The sequence below is a fragment of the Trichechus manatus genome, unplaced genomic scaffold (genome assembly GCF_000243295.1).
Source record: "Trichechus manatus latirostris isolate Lorelei unplaced genomic scaffold, TriManLat1.0 scaffold00010, whole genome shotgun sequence".
NCBI classification, from domain to species: domain Eukaryota; kingdom Metazoa; phylum Chordata; class Mammalia; order Sirenia; family Trichechidae; genus Trichechus; species Trichechus manatus.
The window spans coordinates 2,104,208-2,119,580 of NW_004443946.1; the positions used below are offsets into that span (position 1 = coordinate 2,104,208).

At 35.0% G+C, this 15,373-nt stretch overlaps 1 protein-coding gene across 5 annotated transcripts in view; it reads right to left on the reverse strand.

Moving 5' to 3' along the window:
• Positions 1-15,373, reverse strand: part of MAP4K5 (mitogen-activated protein kinase kinase kinase kinase 5) — a 123,493-nt gene that overhangs the window by 24,005 nt on the left and 84,115 nt on the right. For 3 of the 5 annotated variants that reach the window (XM_023726162.1, XM_023726164.1, XM_023726165.1), the window contains 11 exons: positions 11,640-11,718; positions 9,897-9,955; positions 8,797-8,864; positions 7,241-7,283; positions 6,877-7,087; positions 5,927-6,024; positions 5,720-5,761; positions 4,718-4,802; positions 1,943-2,022; positions 1,594-1,654; positions 845-847 (listed from right to left, as the gene is read on the reverse strand). In XM_023726162.1, the coding sequence (XP_023581930.1) occupies positions 845-847; positions 1,594-1,654; positions 1,943-2,022; positions 4,718-4,802; positions 5,720-5,761; positions 5,927-6,024; positions 6,877-7,087; positions 7,241-7,283; positions 8,797-8,864; positions 9,897-9,955; positions 11,640-11,718 (829 nt within the window). The remainder of the gene's footprint in view (positions 1-844; positions 848-1,593; positions 1,655-1,942; positions 2,023-4,717; positions 4,803-5,719; positions 5,762-5,926; positions 6,025-6,876; positions 7,088-7,240; positions 7,284-8,796; positions 8,865-9,896; positions 9,956-11,639; positions 11,719-15,373) is intronic. The other 2 variants (XM_004370847.2, XM_023726163.1) reach the window with 2 other exon arrangements.

The window sequence follows — 15,373 nt, forward strand, 5'->3', positions numbered from 1 at the left end:
GAAAAAGAAAACACACACACACAAAACTAGACTAAGTTGTTCTGGACTTCATTGTTTAGAAGACTTTATAGCACCAGTCTAAGATGGTTAATATGGGGTCCAGAACAACATGAATCCCACCAGCAAACAACTGTATAAGACTTCACAGTTTACCAGGCACTTTTGGATATCATCTCATTTAATCCTCACAACAACCTGGTAAGGCTGTTATCACCATCAACCTCATCTTAAATTAAGAAAACTGTAGGGTTATGGAGGTGAAGTGACTTTATCAAGACAACACAGAAAGGAAGCAGTCTGATCATCTGATTCTTTCCCTTTAACTGGTAATTCTCAGTGAAGGGCAGGGGTGATGGTAGTGATGGTAGAAGAGGCTGAGTGAAAGGTCATGGCCCCAGGTGACAATCACTGTGATGCCCCTAAGGTGTTTAGATGCTGGGTGGGTTTGGGAAGTACTGCCCTAACTAAAGACAGGGTCTGTTCTCAAAGTTTCTTCCTGCTTTAAGTTGACAGAAAACATCTGGAAGTCCCAAAGTTTCCGTACTAGATTATAACATGGCTTCAAACCTGTTTGGTTCCGTCTGGTTCAAACCCCTGCTGGGAATTTGCATTTTTAACAAGTTTCCATACTTGTTAGAATACTATCTACTGCTGGTTAGGGATAAATTCTGAGAACCACTAGTAAAGCAAACCCAAAACTCACTGCCAAGTCGATTCTGACTCATAGTGACCCTACAGGACAGAGCAGAACTGCCCCATAGGGTTTCCAAGGCTATTAATCTTTACGGAAGCAGACTGCCACATCTTTCTCCTGCTGAGTGGCTGGTGGGTTTGAACTGCCAACCTTCTGGTTAGCAGCTGAGCACTTTAACCACTGTACCACCAGGGCTCGCTTCCAGTAGAGAAGTGGTTCTCAAAATTTACTATACATACGTAAGAATCCACTGGGATTAAAAAACCCAATGCCGTTGAGTTGATTCTGACTCATGGAGACCCAACAGGACAGTGTAGAACTGCCCCATAGGATTTCCAAGGAGCGGCTGGTGCATTTAAGCTACCGACCTTTGGTTAGCAGCCGTAGCTCGCCATAGCTCTTAACCAGTGTGCCACCAAGGCTCCAACTGCGATTAGACAGGCCCGTAAAACAAACAATAATACACGTAACTCAACCATGTATACGAGACTAACTGGGCACACCAGCCCAAGGGTGAGGACGAGAAGGCAGGGGGGACAGGAAAGCTGGACGAATGGGTGAGGAACCCAGGGTCAAGAAGGGAAGAGCACTGACACGTTGCGGGGTTGGCAACCAATGTCACAAAACAATATGTGTATTAATTGTTTAAAGAGAAACTGATTTGCTCTGTAAACCTTCACCTAAAGCACAATTTAAAAAAAAAAGAAGAATCAACTGGGGATCTTGTTAAAATGTAGATTCTGATTCAGTATATTTGGGAATAGAAATGCAAATTCTCAGCATGGGTTCCAATCAGAATGAACTCATTTGAAGCCCTGGATTATACTTACCCAGAACACAAATAACACTTAAAAATAATGCATATGTTTATGGTTTATCTTTAATCATAGTATACATACCTGATAATGACATTAAAGTATTATTGATAACGTATAGCCAAGTACACTTCCGAGGAAATAACTTAAAAAAAAAAAAGATGATAATTAAATCCTCCAATTATTATTCCTTTATTCCTTAACCTCCAAATTCCAATATTCTGAAATGGTATAAAAATAACTATATTCTATCTTTTAGTAAATTACCAAGACCTTAGAAAAAATATCTTTCAACATGAACATATAAAGAGTATGATATTACTCCTTTATATACTAAAATCATAAAAATTAAAATTGAGACACACATAAAATGAAGATATACCTTTTATTAAATTTGTTCAAATTAATTTCTTAAATTAAAACTCGTAATTACCTGTTCCATTGTTGCCTCATGTAGCTCATTGAGATTCAATGTGTAAATACCATCTTCAGTTCCAAAAATAATGTATTGATCTAAAGCAGGTGAGATAAATTACCAGAATATACTATTATTTTCTGAAATCATTCACTAAAATAATGGTTTTATGTTTTAATGGTATTAAGAGTTAGCTACCCACTCATCCAATGAAAAGTTATTTTCTAAAATTCATGCCACCTTCTTTACTTTTTTCCCCAATTCTTATCATTTAAAAGTAGATATATTCTCTGTTAGACTAACTCACTCTCACTTTTTCTTACTATCCAACCCTCTCCCTTCAACACTTCTATATTTTAACTTTTTTATTATAGTTATATATATTTTGTAAGACCCTTCAAATAAATGCTCATTTAAACAAAGAAATAATATATTAAATATAAATTATAAATCATGACACCACCAGTAACAAAGAGCACATCTAGTACCCAGATTTTGGTTTCTAAATACTATTTCCACTAACAGGAATCAAAGCTTCTTGGAGAAAAGAATGATCCCGATTCTGGGGCGAGGAAGTACAAGATGAGCCTAGAAATCTTCTTGTGCCACAAAGTAAGGAAGAGCTCAAAAAATGAAGATGTAGCAAACAAAAGAACACAGGCAGTCCCACTGGTCAAAAAATTTGGAACAACTTACGCATTAAAATAAATAATAATAGTAATGGATTATACCTTATGGAATAAAATAAGAATTCGTAAATTCAAACTGATGTAAGTATATAAGTGAATAGACAGGAGAGAAAGGAAAGCTTTCCTTCAGTAAATATAAAAGCAATGATGGAATTAAAAACTGCCAGTGGATGCTAAAACTAATGGGTGAAAGTCTGTTAAGCAAGAAAATATACAGTCAATTTATCTCCCCACTAATTACTTATTAATTTGAGGGAACAATAGTAACTTTACAGTGGAGAAAGCCAGCGAACACCACCTTAACCAAATGATCAATGTCAATATCACCAGTATTTGGACAAGCTGCTATCATGTGCCTCTTGATATGATGTACTGAGAAGGGCACAAAAACACTTCTGTGATAGTTTGGCCAAAAAAATGCATAACCTGATCTAAGCAGGAGAACACATCAGATAAACACAAATTGAAGGATATTATACAAAATAAATGGCCTCAGAAATGCCAAGATCAAGACAGACAAAGAAGGACTAAGGAGAACTATTTCAGATTAAAAGAGACTAAAGAGACATGGTAGCCAAAGGCAACATATGACCACCCTGAACTGGATGCTACACTGGGGGAAAGGCTTGGGAGACTATAAAGGACATTATTGGGACAATTAATAAAATTTGAATAGGGACTATGGATTAGAAAATAGTATTACATCAATGTCAAATTTTCTAATCTTTATAAATATACTGTGATTATGTTTGAGACCATTCTTGTTCCTAGAAAATACACGCTGAAGTATAAGGGAAAGAACACGTCTCCAACTCATTCTTCAGTGATTCGGAAAAAAATGCATAGACATAGATAATGATTAAAAAAATGGGGCAAAGTAGAAATAATCGGTGAATCTGAGAAGAAGGTATATGGGAATTCCCTGTACTATTTTTGTAACTCTTCTGTAAGTTTGAAATTATATAACAATTAAAAGTTACAAGCAAAAAATAAACCATCTTCTTACTTTTAAAATACATTTTTTCTGTTTATACTTTCTTATAGGGCATTCTGAAGCTCTGGTGGCACAGTGGTTAAGAGCTACGGCTGCAAACCAAAAGGTCAGCAGTTTGAATCCACCAGCTGCTGGGAACCGACTTGATAGCAACGAACAAACAACAACAATAGGGGCATTTAAAACAGATCATTTTATGTCCTGTTTTTATTACCGTACTGAAGGGGAAACAAACATTTCCTGAACAATCTCTATTGCCGAACCTTTGTTTGCTAATTGCTGGACACTCAGATAGGCGCCTTTCTTCCTTGTAACAAGATCAGTGCTAAGAGTACTCATATTACAAATGATGACACTCAGAATCAGATGTGTTAAGTATGTTTTCCAAGTTACATGGTAATGACAGAACTGGCATTCAAACCCAGACTTATTTGATTCCAAATTTTTGTCTCTACATATGCTTCCTCACTTTAGAATGATTTCAGTCTCGATTTTAAAAATAAATGTCATTTTGAAATCATTTCAGACTTATGGAAAAGTTAAAAAAGTACAAAGAATCCCTGAATACCCTTAATACAGATACCACAAAATGTTAACACTGACTACCTGTGCTTCATTCTTCTCTCTCCACACGCACATTACTCTTTTCTGAACTGTTTAAGCTACAGGCATGATACCCCTATATGCCTAAATATTTCAGTGTGTATTTCGTAACAAAGAAAAAGAAAGGCAAATATAATTACAGTACAATCATCAAAATCAGGAAATTAACACTGAATAATACTATTATCTAATCTATAGACCTTACTGGTTGAGACTGTCAATCGTCCCCATAACGTCCTTTAATGGTCCAAGAACATCCAAAATTATGACTGTTATCAGCTGTGATGTCCCTTTAGTCTCCTTTAATTAGTTAAGTTATTACACAATTTAAATTCTAATGCCTTTAAATCAAAGCCATAATTATCTGCTTAGGGTGTTGCAGGAACCTACACCATTGTCTCCAAAGTCATATTCTTGAAGTAAACAACTTCAGTTCAATGATCATAAAGATCCTTACCCATGATAAATACTTTATTAGAGATGTATATAAAAGTTCAGAAATTTTACCTTTGGTATCAGGATGTATCCAGGATGTTGCACAATTAATTTTCAAAGGGCAGCCATCAAAAACTTTTGAAAAACATGCTCCCATCTTATTTATAAAAAGAGAAATGTTGACTTATTAACTTTATATATTATTAGAAAAAATAGCTAAGATTATGAAACGTCGAACTTATTCTTATTTGCAGGTGCTTGTGGTTTTATCCAAAACTAAAATTTTAATATTTTGATGTAATTTAACCCCTTCAATCAAAGGAGTCTCATATTCTTTCCTTTTGTAGATCACTATTTTGGGGGAAAATATCAAATATACCAAAACATCTACATATTTCAATGATACATCCTAGGACTTTTAAGTTACTGCTTTTCATGAGGACTAACATATATTGATGTGAAATAATGGATGATTTTATTCAATAATATAGTGATTATAATCGTGGTATAACTCCTTAATAGTGATAACAGACAAAAAGACTAAAATTTATAATATATATTAGACTTTTACTGAATAAAAAAATACAATTTATACAGTACCCCATTCACATGATTGGCTGAACCACTTCACAGGTGGGTAGCACTAGACCAGAGAACAAGCATTTACACAAGCTTCCCTGCTCCTTTTCACAGTGTGTAGTCCAATGTGAAGATGGCCTCACGGGCAGAAAGACATTTAACCCACACAATGAAGATGGCACAGTGCTATTAGCATCATCATATTAAAATTAAATTGGCCTTTGTGGGCTAATTTGGGACACTAACTGCTATTATTTATAAAAAGTAAAGCATTCTCCAAATTTTAACCAAAGCACTCAAATTAGGGTACATGATCTGACCTACTGTATATCTAAATGTATCTAATGCCTTATGTTGTAACAGTCTACTGTTCCAGTTTGTATTTTAATGATACTCTTTCTTTCAATGGCTCAAGATACTTATTATTAAAAAAACAAACTTACGATGCTTCTGAAGAGATAAATGGCAAACGGTTCACATAAAAATATTCCTTACCAGTACTTTTGGGGTGGGTGGTAGGCCATTGATGACAGATTTCTGTGGGAAAAGTAATTTTGAATACTGTTAAGACCTCCTAAACCTTAAAAAAAGTCTTTATACGTTCAGAAATTCAGTTATTCACATTCTTAAATAGATTATTCCCCTTACATGATAAATACAGAATTAGTTATAACTAATCACCAAAATGCCTGTTAGACCTACAGGGAAGTCTCGCTTGTCCTTTTTTCGTGGTAACTGTGGTGCTTGTGCTGATCCTTCTGTATTTTCACTCATCAGTTTTGAAATACCATCACCATTTCCTAAAGAGAATCATGTTTAAAAGTTAAATGACCATAAGAATAAGTACATTTTTCTTGAAAAAAATAATTTCCCCTTACTCCTACTACTTATTTTCCTCTTGGGTAATTCTTTATTGGGCAATACCCTCAGATCAGTTAATTTATTTCTGGTGCCTTTCTTTACTTTTGTAGAAGTAGCACTGCATCTTTAGCACTGGTCTTGATCCATGAAAACAAGCGTCTTTCCATACTGTAAGAAAAATGAAATGTGATCTACTGACGCTAATATTCAAGGCCTTGCATAACTGAACTTAAATCCACCTTTTCAGTCTTGACTCTCAGTATATACCCTTCCAAAGCTCACACTTTGCCATACTGGACTGTACTTCAAACACAACTCAGACTTTCCTGCTTTAGTACATTAGCTATTCTTTCTGTTCTCCAAGAATGCCTTTCAGAGTGGCTCCATCTACTGAAGGCTGCCCAAGCCCTATAAAACCCTGCAAGAAGGCCATCTCCTTTAGTCCCTATCCTACCTTCGTCAGAAATCTCTGGTTTTCTACTATGTATAGTTCATTATTGTAGGAGACAAGCTGTCTTGTCTAATGTTATGTGTGTATGGGTATACTCATGCTATAGACCCTTTAGTTCTGGAGAGCAGGACCATCCATTCATCTTTTTAGATCCTCTAATTTTTAGTAAGGTATCAAATCAGGGCTGAATTAGACTGAATGTATTTATAGCCCATTCATGTGCAATTAAAGAATCTTCACAAAGATTTCAACAGTAGTAAGACGGACTGAAAAAAAAAAAAGACGTTTCTTAAATAGAAAAAATTGGCTTTCTTTTCAGTGTTTACTTTGTTTTATTTACCCAGGTCACAGTATCTAGCTGTATGCACTCCAAGGATGCTGATACTGCTAGCCATACCAATAGAGGAAGTCTCTACTGCAGGACCACAACTTGGGCTACTCTGTCTTCTGCGAAGCTGGGGAGCTCTGTTCTCTGAATCAGGGCAACATTTTATGGTTGATGATTTTTCTTCATCTGGGAGGCTGTCTTCAGGGTAACTGTTTATCCTTGGCTATTGATGATAAGACAAAAAATTACTTTAATAATTTTACATCTTTGTACTCCCTGCCAGAAGAAAATTGTATTCATCTAAAATACATTTAAGAGAAATTTGAACAAATTTAATAAAACTATTTGGAAAATGTCAAACCCTTAAGTAGCTCACCTTAGGAGGTAGTGGAGGTGGTACTGCACGTTTTGAGGTTGATCTAATACAAAGAGAATAATGCAATTTAATTTAATTTTTTTTTTTATTGTACTTCAGGTGAAGGCTTACAGAACAAATAGTTTCTCATGAAACAGTAGTACACATATTGTTTTATGACACTGGTTAACAACCCCACAACATGTCAACCCTCTAACTTCTCAATTTTTTTTTTGGTGAAAATACACACAGCCAAAGATACACCATTTCAAAAATTTCTACATGCACAGTTCAGTGACATTGACTACACGAGAATAACGCAATTGAGATGGTGATAAATGACTATAAAACACAGGACGCTATTAAATGTGTATTAAAATCTGTTTATATTCCGAGGACATAAAAGACGAATAGATCATGGTAAAGAGTATAAAACCTTTAAGGAGACCTAGGCTTACTAGTAAAAAAATAGATTCAGAATTTTAGAGATGGAATCCAGAGGGAATCCCAGTGGCTAAAGGCCTTAAATACCATCAAGTATTTGCTACTCAACAAAGTGTGATCCTCAAATCAGCAACACTGGCATCACCTGGAAACTTTTATAAATGCAGCCTCAAGACCTACTGAGTCAGGATCTACATTTTAATAAGCTCTCCAGGTGATGAACAGGCACATTAAAATTTGAGAAGTACTGTTCTAACCCTCTGATCCGAACCACTAATCCAGTCACTGCAATCAACTGGGAAGCTTTCTAGATTCTTAGATTCCAGTTTCAGACTATATTCTGTAGCAGGGGTTGGCAAACCTTTTCTGTAAAAGGGTAGATAGTAAATATGGTAGGCTTTGTAGCCATACAGTGGTTGCAACTGCTTAACTCTGCTACTGTAGTGTGAAAGCAGCCACAGACAATATATAAACAAATGAATGTGGCTGTATTTCAATGAACCTTTATTTATGGGCATTGAAATTTGAATTTCACATAATTTCCATGTGTCACAAAATGTTATTCTTCTTTGATTTTTTTTCAAGCATTAAAAAATGTAAACACCATTCTTAGCTTGCAGGCTGTATAAAAATAGGCAGCAGGCTGGATTTGGTCTACAGGCACTAGTTTGCTAATCTCGGACCTATAGGTCTAATGTGGGGGCCCAGAAATCTGTATTTCCGAAGGGCTCTTTACACAACCGCAATGCACAAATAGATTTGGACAACTTCTCTGGGTCAGCCGTCTTAATTACTGAGGAAGACAGTTCTAGAGATCTGAAATAACTACACTGGAGAGATGGAATTGGGGCTTTTGACTCCAGTATAGTATTTTCCCCCACTACATCATGTGACTCATCTTTTGGTATTTATCATTATACGTAGTACATTCTGATTTAAAAAAATAAACAGCCTTAATGATCAATATATGATGATTTTTGGTAATAAAAAGTCAGAAGCTTTACATGGACAAAAGGCATAGTGCAACTTTTTAAAGAACGTAAATGAAAGTTTATTAGAAAAACCCCCACCCCCCAAATACTGTTTTTATGTTATCAAGTGAAATATGGTTCTTAAGTTAGAAAACAACTTACTTGCCAGTATTTGTACCATCAACAAAAGGATTCCACTGTAATACAAAGTTTGGGTCTGATGACACTCCCTGTGATGATAAAATAATATAGTTTAAAATGCTACCTAGTAGCAGATATTAATCATTCTATTTGATTCAATAAAATATTCTAGTATCATGAGTGTTAATCATCTTGGCACTCAATCATTTGACATACTTAGGTCAATGACTCATTATTAGTTGACTTTAACTTAAGAAATTCCATAAACATACTAAATATAGTTTCAAATGTGACAAGTCCTCTTAACCAATATGCTACTATATTCCAAAGCTAAACAGAAAAAGCATCACTACTCCATTAGCATGGAGAAATAAACATCATATTATTAAATTTTATCATTAATGTATTGGTGCTACTACTTTTTCCTACTAGCACAGAAATTGAGAATTTTTTATACTCTCGTATATACAGTAAGAAAAGCGCTGATTCCAACATCAAGGACAAAGAGGTCACTTAACAGAAGACAATTACTCTAGAAACTATGCTTTCATTAAAGCTTAAAAATAAATGAGATGTTAAGGTTATATCAAGCATATACAATGAATACAGCAAAATTCTTACTGAACAAAATTAAACAGTAAATTATTTGCAAAAATTACATTTTAAAATGAAATACTAGTAGTTGAAATCTATTATTTAGAAATAAAAACTATGGTGGTACAAATACAGACAATCTACCTAGGGTGATTTATCTATTACTTTTTTCCTTTTAGATAAGGAAAAGACTGACTAAATAGTAACCTCAAAATAAGAGTAATGGTTAAAAAAAAAAAAAGGTATATTAACAAAATAAATACTTAAAAAAAAACAGTAAAGGAACATAAAAATGTAGTATCTATTACAAACCTGACACAGCAATAAGAACAAAGATCCTGAGAGCTAAAGCTAAATATCAGATTCCATATATTTAATAACTTCATATAAATTTTTTAAAAGACTCAGGAGGGGTCAAACCTAATGCTTGAATGACTGTATTACTTTGCACTCTGGTCAAAGTACACCTCAATATATGTTTTCTCATATTCTAACATGTAAAATACTTTAAAAGTCACAATTCCTACCATTTCATCCCGTGCTTCTGTTTCTTTTCTCAGAGGAGGCTCAAACTGTAATTTATCAACTGAAAAATATAGAATAAATATTTACAATTCAATACCTTAAAGGACTAACCTCAGAAACGTAATGAGAAGTACATGTACGTGCAGAGGGAGGTGGGAGTCAAGAGAAAACGGGGAAGAAGTACTAGACGACTACTCCTTTTTCTTTACGCTTACCCAAAACAAAGTAACTATCTAGGACCTTGGTAACATCTCTACTTAATTCTGGACTGAAGTCAGAAAATTATATAGCACATTTTATGCAAAAGAGATTTTAAAAAATTAATTACAAGTAGATGATTAAGGGAAAAAATGTTAGAATTTTCTCTATCTAGGCTGCAGACTATTTTGAGACTAAATTAAGTTATAATTTCAGGGAAAACTTGAACCAAGAAATATTACCTGTAAGCTACTAAAAGAACAAATAATTTTTGTCAAGTTAAATGTTATACTCGTATTCAGGAACCTGATATTGTATTTTGCTAAATGTGTATTTTATCTAGCCCAGTCAGAGTGATTTCAGAATTATCCCAAATATTCAAAGAATAATTTATTTCATATGACATATTCTAAACCATAGAACAGGATGGCTTATCATCTACTCAAAAAGTACACAGAATTCTGAAATCCTAAAATCCAATGTGAAAAAAAGGTCAAAAAAATTATAAAACATTCATGCTTGGATCACAGAGATATAAGATTCCTAAATACAATCTTAGCAGACATTAAAAAAAGCCCTCTCAAATAGGATCCAGTTGTCCTTATCACTAAAAACAAGATTTGTAAAGCAATACAAAGTACTGATAACTTATTCATCACATTACAACAGAAGAGTTTCAATAAAAGTTAAGACATAAGATTTTCAATAAAAGCTTGGAAGACATCCTATAAAATATAGTATCTAATTTTTATTAATAATCTAAAATAAAATGAGCTAGCCATTAATGACTTATTTTTTAACATAATTTTAAAAATTTTAATTCAAGAGCCATACTACAATTCATGAAGAACCACTTCACTCTTGAAATAGAGACTAATTCTAAACGGCATACAATATGGCAAAGAAAGAAATAAAATATCACTTTTTAGTAACAAGAACTATATACCCAGAAAATATAAAGACTTAAAAAAATTCCTAGGGAAAATGAGTATCATAAATTTGTAGGGTTAAAGTTATACTGAAATATGAACTACATCCGAATACATATAGCAGTATCAGCAACTGAAATGAGAGATTTCATTTATACTAACAATCTCCATTGCCTTTATTATTTATTATCTTCAGTCTTCAGGTAAAATAAAAAGGACAAATGGAATTTTCAAACTTAAGTTGGCCAACTTTCAGAAATTCTCAAACTTTTTTAACCTAAACTGTACTGTTGTTTTTTTGCTTTAATTCCCTCAGGAGCTCATTAACTCTCTCCTAGTGAACCAAAAACTGAGCATCTTACACGTTTGGGAATATTGCCCCTAACTCCAGTCTCTACAACATTACAGCTAATATAGCTAGGGTGTCAGAGTTGGGTGTATGAAATCAGATTAGTTAGAATGAACAATCCCACTATTGCCTAGAAGATCCAGATATTCTGATATGTTAAAAGTATGTAGCCTCAATTAGTCTGAGATTTTATTATTCCATTAAAAATACAAGAACATCCAATTCAATCCTCCAAAAACACCAACTGAAAATATATATCAGACACATACAATTTATTTCTGAAGCTGTCCGTTCAGCTCTGGCATTCCTTTTTGTAGATCTAATGGTATGACGAATGATTGCATGGGGCTGTGAATATAAGCATAATACACACACTTCAACAAATTTCAAAGATAAAGTTAAAAGGTCAAACTTTCTCTTTTTAATTAAGTGGCACTTTATTGACAAATACGATTATTTACTAATAAATTATACAATAAACATAAAACAACCAAGAGTAAAATAATTTAAAAGTTTATTGCACGTTTATACTGTGTGAAATATTAAAGAGATTCAAAGACATGTTAGACAGGGATCCTGTACTCAAAGAGCTTAGAGTCTAGGAAGATGAGAAACAGAGACAAATACAAGAAAGAAAATAAATGTTATTAAGAAGATAAATGGATTACTCTTAATGCCCAGAGCAGGAGAAAGGACTTTCACCTGGAGGGGTATAGCGTTCTTCATGAAAGAATTGTAATCTCATCTGGGGCCCTGAAAGACAGGTAGGCTTTGGATATGTAGATATGTGGGAGAATTCTAGACAGCAGAAAGAACATGAACAAAGTGATGCAAGAAAGAAAAAGAAACTGTGGAGTTTTTACAGGGACGAGAGGTGGGTTTTTATTTGGCTACAGTGATGATTAGGTGAAAAGATAATAAAACTGAAAAGAGTGGGGTAAACCAGATTATGAAGGGCTCTAAATGCCAACTTAGAGCTCTCAACTTTATTTTCTTGTCCAAAAAAGGAATTCTGGGAGATTTTAAAGCAAAGGAGGGGCATCACAAAAGTCAGACTTTATGTGTAATCTGGTAAGTGTGTAAGAGAGCACAGAGGGGAGAAATACTGGATGCAAGAAGATCAGGTAAGAATACTGTATGTAGCAAGCCAAGTGAGAGGCTTACTACTTCCATACTTCCACCCTCTTTTATAAGCTCTTGCTCTTTTGAAGCTATGTCTTCAGCTCAACTTCTATGTACCAAATTTCTGATGACTCTTTCTCACTAACTGATGACTCTGAAAATGGTTCATATTTTTTCCCTTCTAGTTCAAGACCTACCTTCACACCAAAGAACTTCAAAGGCCCAGGTTGATGTACTATCCATTGTTCTGGACTTAAGTTCTATGACTTCATCTCTAAAGACATTCTCCTGTACTTCAATGCATCCTCTACTCCTAGGATCATATCCTGGATCCTGTCATCAACTCTAATATTCCAAATTCAGGCTATATTCTAAATGTCAGATCCTTTGAACTTGCAATTACTCCCACTGCACTTGTTTTATGTTCCCATTGAGAAGCTCAAGTCCATGGATCCATTACTTTCTCACTTTGCATCAACATCTTGTCTATATTCACTTTTCTCCCTATCCAGTTTAGATAAGGGCTTTGAACCTGTTTGTTCTGGTTCAAACCCCTAGTGAGAATTTGCATTTCTAACAAGTTCCCAGGCGATGCTAATGCTGCTGGTTAGGGACCAATTCTGAGAACTAACAGTAGAGCAGTGGTTCTCAAAATTTATCACACCTAAGAATCACCTGGGGATCTTGCTAAACTGTAGATTCTGATTCAGTCTAGCTGGGGGTGGAAATGCAAATTCTGAGCAGGCGTTAGAACCAGAATGAACTGGTTCAAAGCCCTGGTTTAGATCCAGTGGTCCCCAATTTCAAGGAATCCCTTGCCAATATCTTAAGCTCCCTTTGCCCCACTGTCCTTCAGTACACTGGCATGGCAAAATGCCAACCATGGATGAACTTAAGTAGCTACTTTTGTGTTCACATCTGAGCTATCAATCACTGCTGGAGAAAAATTACAAAGCAGAAAACGTTGAAAACTCACCTCATCTGAGCCCTCAAGTTTGCCCACAAACACTTCCCTAGTTATTTTACCCATCCATTCTCTTCAATTACTATTTCATACCTTCTCCACACTCTTTAAATCCACCAATTTCCTTCACTTTCAGATGAACCTGTCACTTCACAAAAAAACCGAAGTCATCACATAGGACTTAACTTCTAGCTATACTATCATCTTCCTCACTAATGCAAGGGAAGAAGTTTAAAACCAAGTACCTCATCATACTCTAGATTCCAGTTTCTCCTTCATTCTCGGGGACTTTGCCTATTGCCTCTCTTGAATCATCTATCTATTGGATCCTTTTCACAAGAATTTAAACCTGTTCAAGCACCCCCCTCACCTAAAAAATAAATGAATAAACATCCTCTCTTCAACACATTCTCCTCTAGCTACTTACTGCTCTATCCTACACTTCCCTTTTCCAACTAAATTTTGTAAATGAATTACTGTACTTACCTTTCAAAACACTCCAATCTAGTTTCTCCTCCACTATTTGAAAACTACCCTTGTTAAAATCATCAAACAACACTTAAAATACAAAGGCTACTTTAACTTAACTTCTAGGCAGTATCCTCGTTGAAACTCTCCTTTCTTATTTCAATGTTCCTTACCAATCTCATTTGCCAGTTCCTTTTCCCTTGATCCTTAAATTTTGGAAGAAACATTCTTTTTTTTTGTCATTGTAAATATTATCTATTACACAACTTCTGCCAATTCAACGTTTTATAAGTGTACAACTTATTGACAGCAATTACAATAATCGGCTGATTAATCAATGTGATATTTCCATCATTGTTAACCACCCCTTCCCCTGCTCCCTCCAGCCTCTGGAAACCACTGATAAACTCTGTTGTCTATACTTTGCCTTTTCTTTTTTTTATATAAGTGAGGTCATAAAATACTTGTCCTTTTGTGATTGACTTATTTCACTCAGCATAATGTCTTCAAGCTCCATCCATACTGTAGCATGTATCAAGACTTCATTTCTCCTACTGGCTGAGTAGTATTCTATTGTCTGTATGTACACCATACTATTTATCCATTCATCTGTTGATGGGCATTTAGGTTGTTTCCACCTTTTGGCTATTGTGAATAGTGCTGCAGCAAACACTGGTGTACAAATCTCTGAGTCTCTGCTTTCAAGCTTTTTGGGTATATATCTAGAAGTGGGATTGCTGGGTCATATGGTAGTTCTAAGGAGCCCTGGCCACGCAATGGTTAAGTGCTCAGCTGCTAACCGAAAGGCTGGTGGTTTGAACTCACCAGTCACTCAGCGGGAGAAAGATGTGGCAGTCTGCTTCCGTGAAGATTTCAACTTTAGAAACCCCATGGAGCAGTTCTACTCTGTCCTACACAGTTGCTATGAGTCAGAATCGACTTGACGGCAACAAGTTTGGTTTTTGATGATAGTTCTATTTTTAGTTTTTTGAGGAACCGCCACAGTGTTTTCCACAACCATTTTGCATTCCCACCAGCAATGGGTAAGAGTTTCAATTTTCCCACATCCTTCTTAACATTTATTATTTTCTGTTTTTTTAATCTTAGCAATCCTAGTAGAAGTGAAATGGTATCTCATTGTGGTTTTGATTTGCATCTCTCAGATGGCTAATGACGCTGAGCATTTTTTCATGTGTTTGGTGGCCATTTGAATGTCCTCCTTGGTGAAATGTCTATTCAAGTCCTTGCCCATTTATGAATGGGTTATTCATCTTTTTGTCGTTAAGGTGTCAAAGTTTTATATGTTGTTGTTATGTGCCGTCAAGTCGCTTCTGACTCATAGTGACCCTAGGTACAATAGAACGAAACACTGCTCAGTCCTGTGCCATCCTCACAATGGCTGTTATGCTTGAGCCCGTTGCTGCAGCCATGGTGTCAATCCATCTTGTT